Below are 25,297 nucleotides of genomic sequence, written 5' to 3' on the forward strand. Positions count from 1 at the left end.
TTACTATAGTGAATTGGGATTTTGAGAATGTTTAATCTTGGCATGTTAAAAAAATGAATCTTGATGATGATCTTGGAATTTTTTACAATTTGCAACACAATGTCAAAGCCTGTCAAAATCGGTTTTGAAAATATTACAGTCAAGTGTAGGTAATAATTTTATATTTTTTTATTCATGTACGTATTATAATTAGAAGATACTATAAGCGTATAATAAAATTCAACTATGTTTTAAGATAATTGTTATTATTACCGTTTTACATGATGGACAACTTGAGGAGAGCTGTATGTATATAATTGTAAAGCTGCCAAAAATGGTTAAGATTTCCTATTATATACCTAGTAACAAAATTTATTTTATTTTAAGGTGTTGCAAAACTTTAAAAAGCTGCATCGCACACGTTTGAAGGTGTTTGAGGGAGATAATCGTGCTCTTAATGCCGCAAGACTTAAAATAAATGAAGAGTACAAAAAGAATAAGGCTGTGCAGGATAGTGATGCTATACAAGCGGTAAGATTAATGTTGTAATTTTCTAGCGTCCACAAAAATTCTAGAAATTAAAGAATTTTAACTAATTTTAAACGCGATTTATTCATTATATATTTTTCCCGAAGTTTCAAACACTTTACAGCGAGCATGGTCACGGGCAGAGTCTATCTGTTTGTGTATAATGAATAAATCGCGTTAAAATCCGTTAAAAATCTTTTATTTATTGAAGATTCTATTGAAGTACTCCTGAAATTTGATATTAGTCATCGAAGTGGACATTGACTTATTTTAATTTTAACACTTGATTTTTTACTTTTTGCTTGTATAAAGTTATTTTACAGTTATTTTTTAGTAAGATTACATAAAGTTATATTGTAGATTCACCCAATGATCACCTTTGCAGAATATACAGGCAAATCTTGCTTGCTTGCAAATCTTGGAAAATAGGCCACTCAACTAGAGTAAAATTGCAGTTGTTACTCTGTTGTGTATGTCCACTGCAATTTCACTATAGTTAACAATTTATTTTATTACGATGCATTTATTTCATATTTAATGAATAAACAGATTAGGTCCTGATTAGAAACATTATTGAAGAGTACAAGTCAAGTCAAGTTCATTAGGTTTAAGGTTTTCTAAAACACCTGTCATTACATAGTTTATTTCTCTCTTACATAATATATTTGATACAGATGATTAAATACGGAGAAGATGTAGAAAGAGAGCTCAGAACACAAGTGATACAAGCTCGAGAAGTAAAACCAGGAGTTTTTGGTGAGACTTTTGTTATTTTGTATTTCCTATTTACTTAAGATATGTGAAATAAACTTATAAATCATTAGTTACATAATATATTCCTTTAGAAATCTTTCTATAAGTACTCTAAAATGGCAAGCTAGTTAAGCTGAACTACATAATATTTTATTCAATATAAAATCTTAATATATATAAATCTCGTGTCACAATGTTTGTCCTCAATGGACTCCTAAACCACTTAACCGATTATAATAAAATTCGCACACCATATGCAGTTCGATCCAACTTGAGAGATAGGATAGTTTTTATGAAAAAAAAAACGAAAACATGTAGGTACCACGGGCGAAGCTGGGGTGAACCGCTAGTATGTACTATATAATCATTGAAATAAATATTACTTCATTGAGTGAATGAATGAATGAAATTCCTTTATTGCTATAGAAATATAAACATGAAAAAGTATACATTTAAAATAAGCAAAGGCAAAAGCGGGGCCGCTACCAGGCAACCTTTACAGTTTGAAAAGGTTCATTATTTATTAGTTTCTTGATATTTCATTGTATGTAACACTTTAATAATAATGTGTTTCAATTGAAATATGTGGAGGAGAACTAATGTTAAAGGTGACCTACTGTAGATTAATACTAATATAACTTTAATTTTTACAGAGGCAAGAATCACTGAAGAAACGGTCAAGTTAGACAATGTTCCTTTTGATGAAAATGCAGATATACCAAAGAGACCTAGAAGAAATCAACCTTGTTGTCAAGATCAAGCTTCCAAAAAGCAATGAGTTTTATTTTAAATGTAGATTAGGATTATTTATGAATTAAAAATAAATGATAATGATAATACTAGATTAGGATTGCAATTTGGGCAGTTTTATTTTCCGATTAATTCAATGGCATAGTTCAAGTGAACCTGTAATGGTAATTAGCATGTGATTTATTTGAATTTCTTTATTGCCAATGTTACAGGTTACATTTTTACTTAAACTAAAATTAAATTTGATGCATGGGCATGTGATAACTATGAATAAACTAGCGGTCCGCCCGGCTTCGCCCGTGGTACATATTAACGTTTTCTCTACATAAGAACCATCCTCGTACTTCAAGGAATATAATAAAAAAAGAATTATCGAAATCGGTTCAGCCGTTCTCGAGTTATGGAATTACAACGAAAAGTGGCATTGATTTTTATATATTAGAAATAACAAAACCTGAGTTTCATTTATATACGTAGTATATTATTATAAGTGTGTGGTTTTATCAAAGAAAGTCAGTAGGTATTTAAAAAACGAAATGTACAGTGAGACGTGGACAGACATACACTAGAATTCATTATATATGTACCCACTGGTACCCACTAAGAAATATAAAAAATGAAACATAAAATATTTATTTTGAAATGTAGTCAAACGACGACGATATCTATACATATAATAAATTAATCTGTAGAAGGGTCAATTCTGTACATTGAAAATATTGAAAAAAATAAATAGCAGGGGGTGTTACTGGATCGATACCAAGCCCAAATATGTGATTAAAAATTTTTTGTCTGTATGTTCAGGCATCACGTGAAAACTAACGGTTCGATTTCGATGAAACTTGGTATAATTATACCTTATTATTCTGGGCATAAAATAGGATACTTTTTATCCCGGAAAAATAAGTAGAAAAAATCTTAATTTTTCCGCGCGGACGGAGTCGCGGGCGGAAGCTAGTTAATACATATTTCTATATTGTTGACCACTTGTTGGCGCTAAACTTTTAAAGCGTACTTTTCTCTGCAAAAATTGAGCAATTTATCACGAGCCGAGCTATTTTAATCTCCCTACATAAAAATGAATTCCTGTTTCCCTGTCACGGCTTGGTCACGGCATCACGTGTGAACGGCCGGACCGATTTTGATATTATTCGATTTTTTATAATATTCCGTGAAGTAGGTACGAGGATGGTTCTTATGGAGAGAAAACGTAAACATATAAAGCGGACGAAGACGAGGCAGACTACTAGTTTTAATGGATTTTTGGGCCTGCGAAACTTCGATATGGACCATAAAATATTATATCCTGACCCTTTGCTGGCTTTGCAATAAAAAAAAAAGTATATCTATGGTAGCTGTCATCACTGACGTCAAAATGTGACGTTTTCATTTTTCAAATAAAAATTGTCAAAACTCAAAAATACTATTTTTTCAATTTGTCATTTTCATCATTCTTCATTGGGATTTGGGTTTAACGTAATAAAGTTAAATCTAAATAGCCTCACCACAAAAATGTTGAGCCGACCTCTATTAAAACGAGCTCTATTATTGCGCACTTTAAAAAATGCTGCTGAGAAAGCTCAGCAAGTAAGGAACGGACATGGAGGGTATGTACGGGTGTTATGTCACTGGTTTAATCTATTGGAATGCATTTAAACTGGGAATGATGATATATTTCGAAGAATGTCTTAAACCAGCCATGCACAATCTAATATTACTTTGATATAGCTTTTTTGGCAGCCTGACTATTTTTTAAGATAATAATCACATTTATTTAGAACATGGGCGTACCGAGTTCCCCCGCCAATGCCATCCAAAAGGGAAGTAATGCTCGCTCAAGGCCTGGGAGGACTCTGTTGGTACTGGATCTTGTATCACATTGCAACCGAGCCTGAACACATCTACGTATGTATATTGCCTAGCATAATTTCCATTTCGAGCTAAACTAGTAACGAAATAAATAATAAATTCTATTTAAAGTGAAAATTTACTGAAATTTATATACATTTCTTGCTTGAGAACAATTCAAACATCACAAATTCAGTATAAGTAACTTAATATATGAGATGATTATCAGAGCAAAAAGCAAGATTAGCGCGTTCAAACAAACAAACTCTTCAGCTTTATAATGTTGGTATAGATTTTTTGATATTCAGGAGGTATAAGTAAGAGATAAACTTAAAATGCCTTATATATTTTTAAATATTAGCTCTTATCTTCACATTGCAGGGTGAATGGCCGTATGTAGACCCAAGCACATGGACCAATGAGGAATTGGGTATTCCTGATGACTCTGCCGGACCTCTGAAGAAATAAATTTAGAACAATTAATAATGTAAATGTATATTTAATAAAATTTGTTAGTTGAAATGTTGGTTTTTGTTACTATCCTGTCATTTTTAAAGTATACCAAGCGATTATTACTGAACCTGTTTTGTACCCTTAGAACTAAACCAATTTATTTCTACTTTAATAATAACCAGTAATAGTGTTCTGTGATAATAACTAATTTCCTAAGCAAAAAAAGCAATAGAACGATAATGTATATTATGGGTGATTGGGTGGTGGTTATCGTATCGCGAATTAAAATTCGAAGAACTGGTTAAATTTAAAGGATGTAGAAGTTTTTCTTCCATTCCTGAAATTTACAAAAGGCATATTTTGCTCATGATGATGAAATGATTGCAGATTGCTCAAACACAGGTAGATCAAACTATTTAAATTTAAATAATGTAATATTTTGCCTTGCCGCGAGCATAGCTGTGTGCAGTGTGACGACCACAGAGGCGACCCTCGTGTTTATCGAACCTTCCGTGTTCTACATGTGCCTTGGTTTTAAGAATTGTATTAATTTTAATTTGATTAAATATTTTTAATGTGTCCTTTTTCCAAATGAGAATAATTTTTTTTTTTATCCTTGGTCCTTCTTGTTGTGCAGTCAATATTTATTAATCTGTGCTTCTGCCTTATCTGTGTTGCAACTTGCAAGTTGCAACACTGATATTAATTTTCAAACTCTGTCTGTTGAATTTCTGTAAAATAGCAACACTATTTCCCCATTTTCAACTTCAAGTTCATTCTGACGTGAATCGTGATAGAGATTTTTTTCGTACGACACAGTATTATGAATTGTTGTTTTATTCTCAAATTGTACATAAACGTCGTGTAAGTGAAAATGTTGTGATAATGTGAGGTTGTACCTGTTAAATAAGTGAAATGGAGACGAATGCAAATCAAAAAGGTTAGTTCACAATGGACCTACTAAGCCTATGTTGTTTGTGTATGAATAACTGTACCTTATGACATTATTTAGGCCGACGTAGGACACCTGTAAAATATACTAAGACCTACAATTCCTTACATGGTTTAACGTATGTTTTTCTGAAATAAATTTTACTCGCATATTAGGAATTCTGTAAGAATATAGAGTTGTCATATTGTAAAATACTTTTATGGCGATGGTATTTCGTTTAAAGTAAACATGTTATAATATTTGCCTTGAATATTGCCAAGTGTATGAGTCACTTTCTGGGATTGTGATGTCATGTGCATGTTAATAAACAAAACACATGAGTTTGTGGTACTTACATCACATATTCAATGAATTAGCTTCATTGCTTTTATTCTTCCTTACAGTCAATGTAATTCACACTAATTCATAATGAATTTGTTGTTTTGATTGTAAATTATATTGTGAATTATTCAATCAATAAAGAAAAGATAAAGTTTAATTGTAAAAATGTAATGTAAGTAAATAATTATTGGTGTAAATGAGATAAAAAATATCCATAAATGTAAATTGATATTTGCAAGAATGTAGATAAAAACATCTTATCTATATCTTATAACATTTTTAAAAGTCAAGATTATTGAATGCATACAATATATTTAATAATAGTTATAAGTACATAGCATGTTTAAAGGCAAACAGCTTATGTTAGTTGTATAAAATAGATTTTTACTATTTCCTATTAATCAGAAAAGAACTAAATAGAGTTTATAAATAATAAGCAATGTGAATTTGCATTGAAATTCATAAGCTTTTATTTTAAAATATAATGTGAAAGTAATTTGATTAAAAATGCTTATCTGTATGTATGTTTTTTATTTATCTATTCCTTGTTAGGTGGCCTATGGGTAAAAGCCTCCTCCATCTTGTACCAAAGATCTCTATCTTGGGCCATACGCATCCAGTTTTTGCCTGCTATGTTCTCTATGTCGTCCACCCACCTCTTCTTCTGCCTTACCACTTTCCTTTTGCCGATTGGGCCCTGCCATTTAGTGGTATGGTATGTCCACCTGCCATCTTTATATCTAGAGAGGTGTCCTGCCCATTTCCACTTTTGTTTTAAACTAAAATTAAGTGCATCTGTTAGTTTAGTTTTCTTGCGAATGTCCACGTTCCTTTGTTTTTCTATTCTTCTTAGTTTCAGTATACTTCGTTATGTATGTATGTATATGTATAGATATTTTAATTTCTTACATATACCAACATACACATACTTGACTAATTTTTGAATCATTAGCTATTATTCTCTATTGAACATTAATTATTGTTAAAAGATTAGATGAGCAAAACATTACAATTTTAAAACAAATCTATTTCCACCACAGTGTCCTGTGTGGTGAACTATGCCTACGATGCATCAGAGCCCGACGAGCTGACGATCAGACCTGGTGACACGTTGAAGGATATCGAGCGCCTGCCGGGAGGCTGGTGGCGAGGCGAGCTCAGGGGACGCAGGGGCATGTTTCCGGATAACTTTGTTACAGTGTTGCAAGACAGCACTAATACAAGGTGTGTATTAAAACTATTATTATAGAGGAAAGACTGGATTTTTTGTTTCTTTATTTAGTCTTAGGTACTTAAAAATTACTTGAGTCATTTAAAAGTATTTTAGTATACAGTTATTAACACTATGTCATTTTAGTACTAAATCTATACCAAAGTTTAATTCAACAATTCTACACAAAATAAATATGAAAATAAGGCCCGATTTTTCAATCTTTGGTTAAAACTTACCTGTCCAATAAAGTATTATACGATAATATTAAAATGTCACCTGTAAACTGTCAAATACAGGCAAGAAGAATATGTTTTTGAAATGGTAGTTTAATATGTAATTCAACAAATAAGTTTTAATGATTGAAATATCAGCCCTAAGTTATCAAAAAATATTAGGTATCTTAAAATCATCTGTATAAAAGTTTTATTCACTTTATACTTTGAAATTAATGTTTTATGTGTCACAACTAAATCTAAAGAATGATTACATTAAATTATTTTATAATCTAACTTCCAATTTAATAATAAAATTTGAATCATATACTTACTCTTGATTAATTAATTATCAATATTTAGCAATAGTAGATATCTCATTATCTAGGCTCAAAGCAGATATTAATTTCATAGTTTTATACTCCTTATAATTTTCTTATAATTAACACAATTTTATAATAACAATCCAAAATAAATGATGAGATATTACTTCATTTTTTTTATTAATAGCTTATCTGCAGCAACTGTTTATTTTTTTTGTTTATTTTATTAATAATTTCCATGTTGTAATTAGAATAAAGAAGTAAAGTATCAATCAATTGAACATTCCTTCCTCTATACATTATAAGGGCACTTCTAATTTTTATCCAATGCTAGCTAGCTGTGCCGCGCGGTTTCACCCGCGTGGCTCCGCTCCTGTTGGTCTTAGCGTGATAATATATAGCCTATATTACTCGTGGATAATGTAGCTTTCGAATGGTGAAAGAATTTTTAAAATCGGTCCAGTAGTTTATGAGCCTATTCATTACAATCAAACGAACAAAGTTTTCCTCTTTATAAAATTATTGTAGATGTAGATTGAGTAAATAAATTCTTAATTATTATTAGCATACTGTTTATAACTCATACAATCAAATGCAGTTTCTCTATTACCATTTGAAAATTAGGAAATCAACCTGACAATAGATATTGTTCTTTCAACATGAACCCAGTGCAGTCAGTCTCGACTTTTTTCATATAAAATACGACATAATAGCCATTGTTAATGACTTAACAGATATGATAGTACGAGATCCGGCTGCAGGATTAGTGCGTTCATCGGTTTTTTGCTGAAAACCGAATTTTTATGTATATTTATAATTAGGAGAATATATATCGACTAGGTTGCCAGTCAAAATTTGGCCGCAAGCATGTTTAATTAAAATTTTTCTAATCGATTTTTGGGAAAAAAATTCGTTCACTTGTTTTTTGAATAAAATGTAGTCTACATCACGGCAAATGATATAAAGATTCAAAAAAATCACGGTTGCCGCTTTTCACCTGGCCGCAACATCTTGGCAGCCTGGTGCAAACAGGTATGATTTCGATTCATTTTTACGTTCATAACGTACATTTATGAATCATATATCAAATTAAAGCTATTTTTTTTCTATTTATTATCATATATGGTTGCCTAATTAAATCCAGCCGCAAATAAGGGTTGCCGGCTGTTAAAAATTATAAATATTTACGCCTATTAGTACACCGACGCATTCGCGTGCGGCAGCGAAACAACTAGAAAAAGAGAGGATCGGCTGTTAATTATGTTAAATCAATATTACTTTTTAAATTTGTCATTTTGAAAAGGACGACATATTTTCTTTCACTCAACCTTAAATATTCAACATCTTTAACAGCCGGCAACCCTTATTTGCGGCCGGATTTAATTAGGCAACCATATATGATAATAAATAGAAAAAAATAAGCTTTAATTTGATATATGATTCATAAATGTACGTTATGAACGTAAAAATGAATCGAAATCATACCTGTTTGCACCAGGCTGCCAAGATGTTGCGGCCAGGTGAAAAGCGGCAACCGTGATTTTTTTGAATCTTTATATCATTTGCCGTGATGTAGACTACATTTTATTCAAAAAAAAATGTGAACGAATTTTTTTCCCAAAAATCAATTAGAAAAATTTTAATTAAACATGCTTGCGGCCAAATTTTGACTGGCAACCTAATCGATATATATTCTCCTAATTATAAATATACATAAAAAGAATGCGTCGGTGTACTAATAGGCGTAAATATTTATAATTTTTAACAGCCGGCAACCCTTATTTGCGGCCGGATTTAATTAGGCAACCATATATGATAATAAATAGAAAAAAATTAGCTTTAATTTGATATATGATTCATAAATGTACGTTATGAACGTAAAAATGAATCGAAATCATACCTGCTTGCACCAGGCTGCCAAGATGTTGCGGCCAGGTGAAAAGCGGCAACCGTGATTTTTTTGAATCTTTATATCATTTGCCGTGATGTAGACTACATTTTATTCAAAAAAAAATGTGAACGAATTTTTTTCCCAAAAATCGATTAGAAAAATTTTAATTAAACATGCTTGCGGCCAAATTTTGACTGGCAACCTAGTCGATATATATTCTCCTAATTATAAATATACATAAAAATTCGGTTTTCAGCAAAAAACCGATGAACGCACTAATCCTGCAGCCGGATCTTAGACTATGACGAATAATTTCTTGATTAATAGATATTAATCATTACACAGTTTATCTAATCAGGGCAGACAAGATAAGACACCTATGTGTCGACGTTTTTATATTGTACTCGGTTGTGGTTAATTTTTAACAAGCTGATAGATTTAAACAAAATTGGTAATACAATTAACAGAAATTGGTAAGCTATATGAATAGTTTGTGATACCTAGTGACTTATTTTGTTGGGCAATCTAGTTGTGTTTTCAGTGGAGTGTTTTGATTTGTTTATTTTGAGATATTTATTGTTTGAAAGAGTTGTGAATTGTGATCATGTGTTTTTAAAACAGTTTTAATATAAATTGTTGTCGGTCATTAGTGAGTAATTTTGTTTTTATTAAATTAATTTATCATAGAAAAGTGGAACTTATTATACCTACTTAGTTTCAACATGTTCAAATTTTTTAATTCATAATATATTGAGATGCATATTGGACATCAATAAACTAATTCAAAAATCGGCATTGTATATAAAAAAAGTATTTAAGTTTTACAAAAATATTAAATATCCCTTTTAAAATCCAGATAATAAAAAGTCCACTTAAATTTTTCGAGTAAACAAACCTTGAACCTTTTCAATAAAATTTTCGTCATAATTTCAATTGAATTCATTTATTTCGTAAATAGAGAACAGAGTTATTGAAGCTTATGTTTCTTATTTTACTTTGTGAAAGAGTTAAGATTGAATAATTATTCCGAGGTAATTTTAAGTAGTTATTAGTTATTTGTTTCATGTGATATTGTATGAAAAGTTCTTGTATAACTTTATACTCTGCACTAAAAAGTTGACTCCTAGGTACAGTCATTTTTGCGTTTCCGTTTTACAATCGAATTTAATGAGAAAATGACGTAAAGATAATGTCAGAACACGTGTAAACAAACACTATACTCCACTAGGGAATACATTAATTATATTTAACTACTCATTTCGTGTACTGAAGGTATCAACACCCATGTTTAAGCCAAGCCTTGCTTTTTTGGTATGTCTATAAATTCGATCGTGCCTACTGCCTCGACACGTATTAAGGTACGTGTGAATTATCCTAAAGCATGAACTATCGCGAAAGAGTATGGGGCATTCAAAACACTCTTTCAAACTTACAGGCCGTTTATGTACTAAATAAGTACGAGGTAGTCAAAACCGTCTTTTCAGTACGTAAAGAAAGTCTAGTCTCATGGGACAGCATGTCCATGTTCCAGTTTCAGGTTTACGCATATACTGCTAGGCACGAATGAAAATTTAAAGGCAATTTAAATTTTAACTCCTTAATCTAATCCGGTTAAAAAGTTATGGATCTGTGTTATCTAATAATTGAAATGTTAAAGTTAAAATCGCTACCCTTTAATTTAAAGCTTCAGTTCCAGAATAAACGGTCCATTAAATATAGGTTATATATTATGTTGTTCAGGTCGGGCGGCGTGCAGGGCAGGTGCCGCGCGGTGTTCAGCTACCAGCCGGCTAACCCGGACGAGCTGCCGCTGTGCGTCGGCGACGTGCTGGAAGTGCTTGGCGAGGTATGTTTAGTGCTTAGCGAATATGAGCTTTGACACATGGGGATAAGGTTGATAATGAAATGTCAGATTCACATTTGGCGACGTTGCCAAACCGCCAAGTTTGCAATACAGTTCAAAATGTCCAGCTTATACAGGTAAATAGTAGTATGAGATTTGTAAAAGTTCAAGTTCGAAATATTTTTAACATTCAAGTTTTGTTTGAGATGTACACAGAGTTTGTAGACTAATAATTTCCAGGATTAACTGTGTGAAAAAATATGTTACAACTAGCTTCCGCCCACGACTTTGTACGTGCATCCCCGTTTTTCCCCGTCCCCGCAAGAATTTCGGGAAATCCTTTCTTAGGGGACGCCTACGTTATGAAATCTACCTGCATGCCAAATTTCAACCCGATACGTTCAGTGGTTTGGGCTGTGCGTTGATAGATCACTATATCAGTCACCTTTGAGTTTTATATATATAGATTATTCGAATGACAAATTTTACCAATATATCACATATTTTTGTATCATTTATGGCTTCAGCTTTAATTTATTTATATATACTTTTTATTTCATTTTTAAAACTGTGGACATAAATATAAAGTCCAAATAATAAGTTTGAAATAACTTCTTGTTCAAACTATTTCATTACAACGTTTGCACGCTATTGAATTAACATTTTCCTTACCAGGTGGAAGAGGGCTGGTGGCAGGGCCGTCGGTTCGGGCGCGTGGGGGTGTTCCCCTCCAACTTCGTGGTGATGCTGGAGCCCGCGCCCCCCTCACACCCCACGCCTCCTACACACCCCGCTCCCCCCTCACACCCGGCTCCCCCCTCACACCCTGCTCCCCCCGCACACCCCGCCCCCCCCGTGGAACCCGCGCCCGCGCTGCCGCCTAAACCTGGTAAGTAATAATATACTCTATTGCAAGGGAATAGTGTTCATTTTGCATTGACAAATTTTCTCGTTTCGTTTTAGTATAAGGAACTTTATTGTAAGGTGATAGAGCTGTTTTTTGGAGTAATGGTTGATTCTGTGGTTCTGTTTGTCACTTAGTAATGGATCTGGTGGTAAAGGCACCATGATCGAATATCAGCAATAATAGAAAATGAATAAATAAAAACCATCCATATTATATATATTATACAGCCATCCACCCGTATTTTGAACTGCCCATCTGTTTTTGTAGTTAGCAAAAAATACGACTAACTAGTGTAAGGTACTACTCATTCCATTCAATTAGAATAAATGTGATTTAGATGCCATAAAACATCTCAGAATGGCCATTAATAAAAATAACGATTAATACAATAATATGTCTTCATTTATCGCTCCTATCAACGTTCTCATTTGCTCCTGACCTTATAAACTGGAATAATTAATTATTTGCTGATAAGGAAATAGACCGCAAAATACATGGTAAAGATTAGGACGTTGTATCCAGTCGCCGTAGTTATATGTTTAAAAGTTGAAGGGTTATCGGTACTGAGTAACCTAATTTAGTTAACGTTAAATAAAAGTCTTTGTACTGCGATTTTTTCATTTGTTGATAAAAAATGAATATGGGATTTTAATCTCACATTTTATGTAAACTAGCATGTTGTGACATTTGATTAAATTGCTCTTTTAATGTATTCCATAATAAAAAAAATTCCCTTACAACCAATGGTATTATAAGTTGAAAGGTAGATAGATAGGCAAAAGCTCATTCGTTTGGGAGCGGCACGTAGTTGACATGTGGCCGAGATGCGATAATTTTCCAAAATAAGCATCACAGGACAATTCTCTGGCATGATAATTATTAAAAAAATTGTAAAATGTTTCATTGTTATGATTTTAAACGTCCAACTACGGTGTTTCTTGTCGGATCGATTCTAAAGCGCTTCTAAACGAAGTCTAGGTACTTGAATGAATAAATATTTGATGGTTTTAGGTTATGTTAACTATATGTACTTATTCAAAATTATATAATCTAATTTTGTATATCTATTTAATGTATGTGCTATTGGAAATATAGTCAGTATTTACTATTTACTCTAAGCTCTCATTCCTCTCATCGCCTTACAAGCTAATAATATATGTATTTTACATATAATATCCTCTCACAACAGTGAAGGAACAGTGCCGCGTGCTATTCCCGTACACGGCGGTGAATGAGGACGAACTCACACTTGCCGAAGGGGACATAGTGACGCTCGTGTCAAAGGACGCGCCAGATCGCGGCTGGTGGCGCGGGGAACTGAATGGACGTGTTGGACTGTTCCCGGATAACTTCGTGCAGCTGCTGCCGGCTGGTGAGTGACACACATAATACTCAATAACACAAGGCACTCAATTACACTCGGTACTTAATAACACATGCCACTCAATTACACTTGGACTGAAAACACATGCCACTCAATTACACTTGGCACTTAATAACACATGCCACTCAATTACACTTAGCACTTAATAACACATGCCACTCAATTACACTTGGACTGAAAACACATGCCACTCAATTACACTTGGCACTTAATAACACATGCCAATCAATTACACTTAGCACTTAATTACACATGCCACTCAATTACACTTGGCACTTAATAACACATGCCACTCAATTACACTTGGCACTTAATAACACATGCCACTCAATTACACTTGGACTGAAAACACATGCCACTCAATTACACTTGGCACTATAACCACGCGAAATGCAACACTCGATACGTGAAACATGACACAATACATGGTTTTATACATATAGTGATAAAATTTTAACTTTGTTTTAAGCGCGTTTCGTAGGCGCTTTCGAATAGTAAGTCAGTAAAAATTATAATTTAATTTGCAAATTTTGGTCACCACCACCGTTGTGTTGCCATTGCTTTTATTTTATTTCGATTATCATCAATTTTTACTTTGTTAAAATTAAATTATCCATTAAATCTGAGTAGAAATTGTAACTATATAATAGTGAAAATATTTTATTTCACACGAATGAACTTCCAGACGCAAAGATATAAAAAGAAAATCATCACACAATATTTTCCGACAGAGGAATCGATCAGAGCTTTAAAGGTCTAGGTTATTTAATGAACGCATCACGAAGTTGTTTTTTAAAAACATTTAATACTTACCACATTTTTGTCAGTATTCCACATTTATAATCTCGATAAAAACAGACCATTTTTTTATTATCCTGTCTCGGAAAAAGGACTAAAGGACGAATATTACTACAATAGCTATGAATACGTCTGTGTTTTTGTTTATTTTAATAGTACAATGTACGATATAAAGGACTCCCTTGTGCGCGAGGACTCGGATTTCGTTGTTGATATTGTAGGAAATATAACTGGACATTGTTTTATTTTTTTAAATACGGTCAAAAAGCTTTCAAGTTTATTTATATCTATACTAATATTATAAAGAGGAAAGGTTTGTATGTATGTATGGTTTTCACGCATAAACTACTGGACCGATTTTGATGAAATTTGGCACAGACAATCTTTAGACCCTGAGAAAGAACATAGGCGTTTATTGCGAAATATGTACCACGGGCGAGGCCGGGGCTGACCGCTAGAAGAAGAAATATTTCAAAATCGAACGTTTAGGTACTATGAAAAACATCGTTAAATTTTATTATTTTGGTTATAAGCAGAAGTCATTTTCCAAAGTCGTTGACCGGCGCGGCGCCAGTTTTTTGTTATTTAATAGTTTATACATATTGTACCTTCATAATATGTATTCACATATTTTAATGTAACGGAAAATTTTCGGTTCGGCGCCGTTAAGTGAACAAATTCGTATTCGAATAATTTAATTCTATTCTTTCGTCTAGGTAAAGTAGTTTCTAAATAAACTTGTTTAGTCTACTACTTCGATCATAAATTAAAACTATTATTGGTAGATATCTTTATTATAAAGAAAACTAGCTTACCGCCCGCGGCTTCGCCCGCTTTGTCTCAAACCTAATAAATTATACACTAAAACCCACCTGTTAAATCATTCTAAAAAAAACCGCATCAAATCTGTTCCGTAGTTTTAAAGATTAAGCATACAAAGGGACATAGGGACAGAAAAAGCGACTTTGTTTTATACTATGTAGTGATTATTATTGTAGGTACAGTGTACAGATAGAGTCGCGAATAGTCAAACTTTCCTCGCAAGGTCACGTAGTAAGCTGGAACCGTAGATGGCCAAATTTCTTTGTTCCTTTCTTCTTTGTTCCCATTCATATCTCTTAATGCACATTGTGTATTCTTGCTTGAATAAAAATTATTTTGCTTTTTAAAGTAAGAATTTTTTAACATGCTGAATCTCACTGTCGCAATTTTATTATATTATTTGCGGAATTAACAAAAGTATAGATATACTCCTTATAATCCCTCAGCTAACCAAAAAACACAGAATATAATAGGTATAGATTTGGTTGCATTTTTTTCAATTTACATTCAAATTCAAATATTTTATTACGTTGTTTTTACTTTCGTTAAGGAAAAACTGTACTGAAAATCAATTTCGATTACAACGGTAATATGTACAATGCAGTTTCGGATGCAAAATTCGCAACACTATCGATTTCCAAACGAACAAAAAACTGTCAGTTTTACTTTGCCTCTAATTACGTCATTTGAACGCACGACTGGTGTTCGGAGTGATGAAATTGCTCAGACATTCACGGATATTACTGTTATAACGGTTTGATAATTTAATATAGCAGATTGTTTTAGCAGAGTTAGGTCAGTTTCACGGTTGAATTCATCATCATCATCAGCCCATTTACGTTCCTACTGCTGGGACACTGCCACCTATGAGGGTACAGGCCATAATCCACCACGATGGCCAAGTGCGGGTTGGCGGATGACACGCTGAACCCGGGACTTATAGATTCAAAGTTCGAGGTCTCACCACTGAGCCACCACTGCTCTAGAATTCACTGATAGTTTGATCACAATAAGTAACAGATAAGCTGTCTATAACATATCCAGGGGTGGCTCTGGGTATCCCAATAGTGTGAAGGCATAACTGTCTCGACACTTGCTTTCTGCCCGAGTCGTCTTTAGAGATTCCTGTACAGTTTTTAGGGTTCCGTACCTCAAAAGGAAAAAACGGAACCCTTATAGGATCACTTTGTTGTCCGTCCGTCCGTCCGTCTGTCAAGACCCTTTTTCTCAGGAACGCGTGGAGGTATGAAGCTGAAATTTATATCAATTACTCAGGTCTACTGTCCCTTGAAGCTGTGAAAAAATCAAACTTCTAAGCCAACGCAATCAAAAGATACAGCCGGTTATGCCGCAAATTTTCGACACTTGCAAGGGAATCAAAACCTACAGAGTGCTTCCCGTGAACTCAGAATCTTGAAATTTGGTACGAAGCAACGTCTTATAGCATAGATAAAGGAAAATTTACGAAAACCATAAATTTTTAGTTACATCACATAATATATATTTTTTTAATAATTTTAAACTTACTACCCACTTCCTCATAAACGCGTAGAGGTATTTGATTGAAATTCATACCAAATTATGGTATTAAATACGTAAGTAGTAAATAGGTATTAAATACGTAACCCTCGGTGCGCGAGTTCGACTCGCACTTGGCCGGTTTTTTTTTAAACAGTATAAAGTAGCCTTCGTCTTTTTACGTGATACGTGCAAAATCATGAAAAAAAAAACAATTCTACGTTACTATAGTCCAGTAATTTTGGGCCAAATTAGGTGCTCCGTTAAAATTACACTCTGTAGATGTAGGGATTTTCTCTCATTTGAAATATCAAGTTTGTAAGAGCGATCAAGATCGATGCAATAAAAGTACACAGTGATATTGCGAGTTTCGTTTTCGTTTACGATTTCCAGAAGGGAAGTTTATAGGTTATGAAATTCGTATCATTCATCAGCTGATAATGGCCGTTCCCTTCGTAAATTATTATGTGTTATCATATCTCGAGATAGATCTTAATGTAAATATTATTGAATTTATCACATTTATATAGCGAGCACGTAAACGTTGACGCTTTATTACAAAACATTGGTTACCTGATGTGTCTATTTTTATAATAGCTAAACGCCTGCGGTTTTCTCTCGTATTTTATCGTGACGGTTCCTCCTTACATCGTAAAAAAACACAGTAAAATTCTAATGATATTATAAGTAAAAAGGTGTAGATAGGTTGTCAACACAACGTTCGATCCTCAAAAACGGCGCTCTAACGCGAACGCACACACGATTAGACGTCAAAGTATAACATGATTCAATAATTTTCAGCATTTAAATATTAGTTAAATCCTGAAGAGTTTTTTAAAAATTGTTATGTTATATAGTGTTAAATATTAGAAAAATAAAATACTATGAAATGCGATGCTTAGAATAAATTTTAGTGTAAATGTATGGTGCTTAATTTTGCGTAATAAACTTGTAATTATTAATTCATGAAATGATAAGATGATTATGACCAAAGTTACCCTATATTAAATTTTAAATTTCACAATTTTCACAAGGGTAAGCACCCACAAAATTCCCCACTCATTATTCTATTGTTTCTGATTGATTTTGATTGACTCACTGTATCCTGTATCATGTATATTCAGGCAATTTCAAAGACAATTGCCTTGTCTTTCAGAGACGAGAAAATATACTTTCAGTTTTCTTTATAATTTGCATTTATTACCAGTCTCATAAATCATCTGCGTAATGCCATGTTACTTCTTCTTTATGTGTGCTCCGCGGTTTTACCCGTATTGCTCCGTTCCTATAGGTCTTAGCGTGATTATATCATAGCTTTCTTCGATAAATGAGCTATCTGAAAGAATTTTCCAAATCGCCTACGTAGTTCCTGGGATAAGCGCGTTTAACCAATCGAACTAACAAACTCGTTATATTATAATATTTAATATGTATGTTATTCTTGTCTTTCATTCTATTCCCACATGCCTGTTGTTTACTTCATTCAAGAACACAGTCTTAAGGCTTATTTTCAGCGACCTTCGACTGTTACTTAATGCATTACTATGCATTCATAATTATCTCTCCTCCAGCTAATGTAGCGAAACGAGCCCACACTATTTATATTTGTATATCGCCCACACAGCGTTGATATTCGTTGCTATTGACATTAAAGCGAAGGTTACGAGCGTCGTGATTGCATTACCTCATCGTGGGTTTAGTGGCTTAGTGGCCAGTCGGTGCGTTCCACCACATTATGTTAGTTGTGGATATAGCGTACTTACAGTATGGGCATACAACGTAAGTTTTTGTTGGACGCGATTTTTTTAACGTGCTTTTGTTTTTGGTGATTTTTGGTTTGACGTGAGATTTTGTGAACGTGCATGATAGTGTTCGGTGATTAGATGTTCTTGTGAATTAATAATGTGTGGTCTGGAAAGGTGATTTAGATTAGCTGGTTGGTTTAATTTTATCGTGTTTTCATGGTAGTGATAATGTGACTTTATGGATTACGTTGTTGAGTATACTTTTATCGTTCACGTTGGATTTGTTTTTTACTGTTCACTAATAGAATAGATCGATTAAGCTGTGCATATTCTTAAAATGATTTTTGTGGATGTTTGTTAAATATTCGGTAAGGGTTCGAAATACATATTTTTAATTAGGTGGTAACTGAATGACGACCTTTTATATTTTTAATAAATTATTATTCAGTTTTGATGCAATATATTGTTTCGATAATGTGTGCGAAAGAGACGGAAGATTGTTGACCAACAATATAGCTGTCTCGCTCCGCGATCACGACTAAATGTGAATGGTACCTATGTTTACGATATTAATATTTATGTGAGTTGGACATTTCCTAATATGGTTATAATTATTATATAAATTATTCATAGTCCAGTTATCACGCTTTTTGATGAAATAGTTATTTACGAAATTGTCGGTTTAGTTTAGTTAAGGTTACATATTATATTTTTTTTGTAACTGGTTTTTAAGTTGTTTTACACATTATTATTTATTTATTTAACACTTTATTGTACAAGAAACAAAATATACGTAAAGGTTACAATATTACATTAAATAAAGCACAAAGGGCGGCTTTATCACTATGTGATCTCCGCCAGGCGACTTATTTTGTTATCGATTGATAATTATGTTAAAATCAATATTTATGTTGATATCGTGTTTTGGTTTCCTGTAGTGGTCAGTGGCCTTGAATTAAAATGAAATTAAACATGTAAATGTAATCTGTTAATTCTCGCTTTTGTCTGTTATAATAAACTCGGACGTGAGATATTCGTTCATCTTTTTTATAGGTATATGACGTAATTTATGTAATACAAATTAAGTATTTGCAATGCGGTTACTCAGATTATAATCTGAGTAATTACGAAATGCAAACGAGAGATAATAATAGTTTTAAAACAAAATATTTGTAGGTAATACTGTTATCTACACTAATAGGTATTATAAAGAGGAAAACTTTGTTTGTTTGTTTGTAATGAATAGGCTCATAAACTACTGGACCGATTTTAAAAATTCTTTCACCATTCGAAAGCTACATTATCCACGAGTAACATAGGCTAGGTTTTATCTAGAAAGCTAGTAGTCAATATAAGTGGTATACAATTTAAAAGATGTTACATACCTATTTATTTGAGATAATGTTTTTTAAATAATGAATAAGGTTATCTTGAATATAGAAATTAATAGGTCCGGATAAACTTTTTATCAACCAACCATATAGGTTAATTCAAAAAACTTTACAAAAAAAGAAGTACCTACACAAAGTAAAGACTTACCGGATAATGAACGCGATTTAATACTCGCGTAAAATCAAACACAAGAATGTGCTAAATGTAAGTATTTCTTTCAAGAACAAATGTATCACTTCGCAAGTGATTTACCTAGATTCCTTCGTCAAAGACGTGACTTTACCATTGTTTACTTTCTATACAGCTTATCAATCACGCTCATTGATTGAAGTACATATTTCTATAGCTTATATGTTATTCTGATATAATTTATTTATTTATTTATTTATTTAATTTAGACATACCAACAGAGTACACATGAAAATTATCACAATTAAAACTAAACAACTATCGAATATTAATATTATGTATACACCAATTACAAGAAAACTTATAATATAATTACGTTACTGTTGTTTTATGTGCTTAAATAAATTTAATTACAAGAATAGAAAAAATAAATCGTTCAGCATAATTTCTTCTAATAATCTATGTTATGTAAAGTTTTCTCCAAACAAACAAACTCTTCAGCTTTATAATAATAATAGAATAGTCTAGCTGTGCTCCGCGGTTTCACCCGCATTGCTCTGCTCTTGTTGGTCTCAGCGAGATGATATATAGCCTACTAGTGGTCCGCCCCGGCTTCGCCCGTGGTACATATTTTGCAATAAAAGGTAGCCTGTCCTTTCTCGGGTATCAAAATATCTCCATATCAAATTTCATGCAATTTGGTTCAGTAGTTTAGGCGTGATTGAGTAACAGACAGACAGACAGAGTTACTTTCGCATTTATAATATTCAACATAAACGTACGAACGTCAACATAAAGAACGATACCTACTAATTTTAACACTATTAAAACTAATAAATTGTTCAAAATGAGACCTATACCGTGAAGTGCTTACCTAATATCAAGAGACATAACCTGTGGAATAGTTTTTGCCGTTAATTGAATTAGATTTTAATGAAATAATGGTATTCAACAGTGGCACAAGACCTGGAGGAGAAGAAACCGGACCGGCCGCCGGCGAAAACGACGAAATGTATCTATCCCGTATTAAATAAGTACACGGAGAAAACTGCTGCGGTCACGGAACTCACAACTACTAAATTAAGGTATGATGTATTGATTAGTTATTTAATTTGTGGAATTATTTACAAAAAAATATTTGTAAATGTGTATAGCATAACCTCTAAACACTATCATCAAGATCAGTAACGTTAGTTCATTAAGTACATAATATAGGTCCATTAATTAGTTTAAACTGTCACAATTTTAAGAATGTTGATCAAAATTCCAATATTATTGCAACACATTTAATAATAAAATTATGTATTGGGTACTTTTCTCTAATCATCCCGCAACAAATACCACTAATAACACCTTCATCTTAACAAGAAAATCTCTCAAACATATTACAGACATAACAATTATAATATATTTTTTCCATACTGATACCAATTTCCAATAAAACACACACACCCAAGAACCTCGTACCTGATGTCAAATGTCAAAAAAATAAAAGAGTGTGTGTACTTATGTACACGCGTTAGAAGTTATACTTCTTTGGCGTATGGAAAAAAAAACTAGAATATACAACTTGAACAAAGTTATCAACTTCATGCTGTTAAATTTAGGTGTCGGTGTGCGCGCGCATCGTAAAAATTCACTCTCATCATTTTTCTCCATCGCGCCAAAAGAGGTATAACTTCAAAAACAAGTCCCACCAAAAAGTTTGAATACATTTCCAGTGTTCCAACTAAATGGGAGCGTATAGAACTACCTCCAGATGCAAGAGAATTGATAAGTAACAAAAATTGCGCAGCTCGTGCGTATGATAAAGCGCCAACTGAGAGCAATCGTAGGATATTACGGTATTGTCAGAGAGCACTTAGGAGCAGATTACAAGAACTACGCGCAGGGTAATCGATCCAATGGTGTTATAAGTTAAAAGAGTAGATGGGTTAACAACATTCGATCTTCAAAAATGGCATACTAAAAATTAGATAAAGTATGATGGCATGATTTCAACTATTAAGGTGCTTTCCACCAGAGATGTGCGAGAATGCGTAGCGAGGTAAATGTTTGTAAAGAACCAAACTCGCTTCAAACGATAAATGAAGCGATATGATTGGTTCTGTCTTATGAGAAAAAGAGGCCAATGTTAGCCACATTTCGAGCGCTAATAACCTATCTACACCTTTTTTCTTATAATATTATTGTCGGCATGATGTTTGTCTGCATGAAGGGACTGGAGATGGACATTTTGAAGCTTTGTTATATTCAGATAGTGTAAAAGAATTTTTGCTAAAGCGCTGTTAACATATTGACTTTGTGATATGTTATGAAAAAAGAAATAGGGATTTTTATAGTAGCATTTACTAGGTAGATTCTCATAGTGTTTTAAATTTTTTTATGAAAAATGAGTCGTGTAACAATATTTAATTTTTGGGAACGGGGAATGGTTTGCATGAGATTTATATTTGAAGTTGGTAAAATGGATGAATAAGGAGAAGGAAACTTTCAATTATAATATCATTAGATATTAAAACCGTTATGTCGTTTATATTGTCTGTTAATCTAATCCCACGTTACTATTTATTTTAGTAATTTGTTAATGATTATTATTTTTAACTTTATTACTCGTATTAATGTGTTGGGGATAATCCCCTTTTATAACGATGGCATATTACTTATTTCTGTTCTCGGTTGAGGTTGATATTTTTGAGTGTGTCGCGTATAATTTTTTCGTTTTTCTATATTAAATATTACCAAACACCGATAACCGTTAAACGTTAGATAAGGTTTGTAGATTACTCGGACGTAATAAAGTACTCATTTATTGACTTATTTATGTAATTAAATAAACTACAGTATCATTTTTACTCAGCTGGGATGAAAACATGATCTATTCATAACTTATTCTCCTTTCTATACAATGCTTCAACCGGGTGTCCCTCAGGGTTCTACACTTGATCCGCTATTTTGTATTCATTAGTATTAAAATACGTACGTGCAAGTATGATATTTCTAACAGCAGCTTGAATTAAAATCATAAGAAATATAGCATACTAGCTTTCCAACCGCGGTTTCGTCCTCGTATCCAAAAAAACGCATAGTTCCTGTTCTCGTGTGATTTTCGAGATAAAACCTATCTTACGTCCTTTCACAGGCCTCAGGCCTGTACCAAATTTCATCCAAATCGGTTCTTTGGTTAAGGCGTAAAGAAGAGACAGACAGACAGAGGTACTTTCGCATTTATAATATTAGGATGAATCAATCATTTCTATTTATATAACTGCTTAAAAAATTCCTTTATTTTGATTATTAGAACTAACTGTTAACGACACAGCTTAATATTTATGATCATCATTCAACTACCTGTCGATTTATTAACGACTTAATGATCGCTTAAAAAAGCTACTCACAACTCATTAGAAAACGCTCGCTTTTAACTTATGACTTATGCGATTTAAATGATTATTATATATTACTTTGTGCGTAAATGTCGTGGAGGAAATATATCTATTAGTGTTATAGGTTCTATTATTTCTAGAAGTAATACGCAATAATCTTGTATAATAATATAGAAGGGACACTATTTGCCCCAGTTGGCAAAATTCAAGTAAGTGATCAGCCTCTTGTGTCTTTTTTTTTAGTGGGGAAACCTTTTGTGTCCTGCCAGACCGAGATATACCTAGGTTTTTCTTCGTCTCTACCGGGAATCGAACCCAGGACCCTCGTTTCTACGGTCACGTGTTAACCACTGCACCAAGGCGGTCACATGTGTGTCTGTAAATCACGAATTTTAATGTGCGGATTTTTAAAGGGTGTTGATGATTAAGAGCAATTTTGTAAGACCAATTGTTAATATTTTATCGTATTATTTTTAGTATGCACAAAGAAAACGCAGTTAACAAGGAGAGCAGCGCGCAGAGTACGGTCACGCACACGAGTAAAAGTGAAGCCGAGAAGATTGTACACAACGAGACAGTCGTAGACGGTGTTGATGGACAGGTAAATATTTATATATATTTATTTATTTAAATAAAAAAAATACTACAACAACTGCAACTTTAAATTTAGTGTTAATAATAAAGATGCCCAATCCGATAGTGGTTTCTATATACCATCTAGTTCAGGATACATCGCCCATTTTTGCAAGTGACACTATCAAGCTGATTTTCCGTTTGTAGCTTTATTTTGATGAGACACCGAATAATTTCGTGTACGAATCTCTCGATTGTGGTAGCTAACAGAGATAACAAGGATAAAATTTTTTGATTTGATGGTTCTCAAATATTTATTACGCAATTTGTAGGACAATATGTCTGTTGAATTATATAAACGTTAACTAAGTGAAAACAAAAAAATCAGCTTGTTAGTAATCATTTATGATGACCTCGTTATCGATACACTTTGGAAAGGGGGACTCTTTGAACCAACTATAGATTTTGTAGGACAAATATTTTTTCGAATAATTTAGGTAATTATCTTGAGATTGAACAAAAAAAAAAAATCAGTTAGTAATAAATATTTGAGAACCATCAAATCAAAAATTTTTATCCTTGTTATCTCTGTTAGCTACCACAATCGAGACTTTCGTACACGAAATTATTGGGCGTCTTATAAAAAAAAAGCTACAAACGGAAAATTAGCTTGATAGTAGTCACTTGCAAAAATGGGCGATGTATCCTGAACTAATCATAATATTGCATATTATATTGGATACATAAGATAACATACAATTTAAAATATTACTTTTCACAGTATATATTAATATATTTCTATAGCTCATGTGATAACCTATATTACTGCAAAGTTTCCGCCAGTAGTTTTTTCGTGAAAGAGTTTTTTTGCTAAAATAAAAAGGAAGTTAAATGCAATGACGTTTCAACCGACTTCAAAAAGGAGGAGGTACTCGACTTTTTTTTTGTTACCACAGAACTTGCGACTGAGATAACCGCTTGTGATGATTCCATTCTTTATTTGAAAGCTAGTGTCACCTGTGTTGTCCTATTCAAATGTTGTCTAGTTCTGAATAATAATTATTGGTAACTAGCGTTCCGCCCGCGGCTTCGCCCGCGTTGTCAGAGAAAAACCCGCATAGTTCCCGTTCCCGTGGGATTTCCGGGATTGCGTCATTTTCCCGGGATAAAAAGTAGCCTATGTCCTTTCTCGGGTATCAAAATATCTCCATACCAAATTTCATGTAAATTGATTCAGTATTTTAGGCGTGATTGAGTAACAGACAGACAGACAGACAGAGTTACTTTCGCATTTATAATATTAGTATGGATTACAGATCAAAAAGCCTCCCGTTCCTCTAAAAAAGAGTCCGACCCCGACGTCGACGGTCAGCGGAATGTTCAGCGGGCTCAAGAGTAAGATGCTATGGTCGTCCGATAAGACGTGAGTCACATAATATAATATTTCACATAAACGGCCTAAGTAAGATTTTAGAAAAAAAAAAATTGTTTTCAAGATTTGGTCTAGGTAAAAAATTGCATGTGCCTAGTCGACCATGCAAAGCAACAAAGCAATTTTAGGCCATTTTAGTCAACAC

General features: G+C 33.0%; 3 protein-coding genes across 3 annotated transcripts in view; all 3 read left to right on the plus strand.

Annotated features, from left to right (window-relative positions):
• Positions 1 to 131: 131 nt before the first annotated feature.
• LOC123693293 (complex III assembly factor LYRM7) lies at positions 132 to 2,116 on the plus strand. The gene is made up of 4 exons (XM_045638312.1): positions 132 to 284; positions 367 to 510; positions 1,182 to 1,263; positions 1,914 to 2,116. The coding sequence occupies exons 1-4, from the start codon at positions 261 to 263 to the stop codon at positions 2,036 to 2,038; spliced, it is 375 nt and encodes a 124-aa protein (XP_045494268.1). The 5' UTR covers positions 132 to 260; the 3' UTR covers positions 2,039 to 2,116.
• Positions 2,117 to 3,388: 1,272 nt separating this feature from the next.
• On the plus strand, positions 3,389 to 4,380 carry LOC123693294 (NADH dehydrogenase [ubiquinone] 1 beta subcomplex subunit 2, mitochondrial-like). Its single transcript, XM_045638313.1, has 3 exons — positions 3,389 to 3,617; positions 3,789 to 3,915; positions 4,240 to 4,380. The coding sequence occupies exons 1-3, from the start codon at positions 3,523 to 3,525 to the stop codon at positions 4,324 to 4,326; spliced, it is 309 nt and encodes a 102-aa protein (XP_045494269.1). The 5' UTR covers positions 3,389 to 3,522; the 3' UTR covers positions 4,327 to 4,380.
• Positions 4,381 to 5,067: 687 nt separating this feature from the next.
• The window catches only part of LOC123693291 (CD2-associated protein-like), a 32,769-nt gene continuing 12,539 nt past the window's right edge, over positions 5,068 to 25,297 (plus strand). Inside the window, exons 1-8 of the mRNA XM_045638307.1 lie at positions 5,068 to 5,251; positions 6,625 to 6,808; positions 10,964 to 11,069; positions 11,742 to 11,955; positions 13,163 to 13,345; positions 20,717 to 20,846; positions 23,625 to 23,748; positions 25,037 to 25,143. Of these exons, the coding sequence (XP_045494263.1) occupies positions 5,227 to 5,251; positions 6,625 to 6,808; positions 10,964 to 11,069; positions 11,742 to 11,955; positions 13,163 to 13,345; positions 20,717 to 20,846; positions 23,625 to 23,748; positions 25,037 to 25,143 (1,073 nt within the window). The 5' untranslated portion in view covers positions 5,068 to 5,226. The remainder of the gene's footprint in view (positions 5,252 to 6,624; positions 6,809 to 10,963; positions 11,070 to 11,741; positions 11,956 to 13,162; positions 13,346 to 20,716; positions 20,847 to 23,624; positions 23,749 to 25,036; positions 25,144 to 25,297) is intronic.

Source organism: Colias croceus, chromosome 7 (genome assembly GCF_905220415.1).
Source record: "Colias croceus chromosome 7, ilColCroc2.1".
Lineage (NCBI taxonomy): Eukaryota > Metazoa > Arthropoda > Insecta > Lepidoptera > Pieridae > Colias > Colias croceus.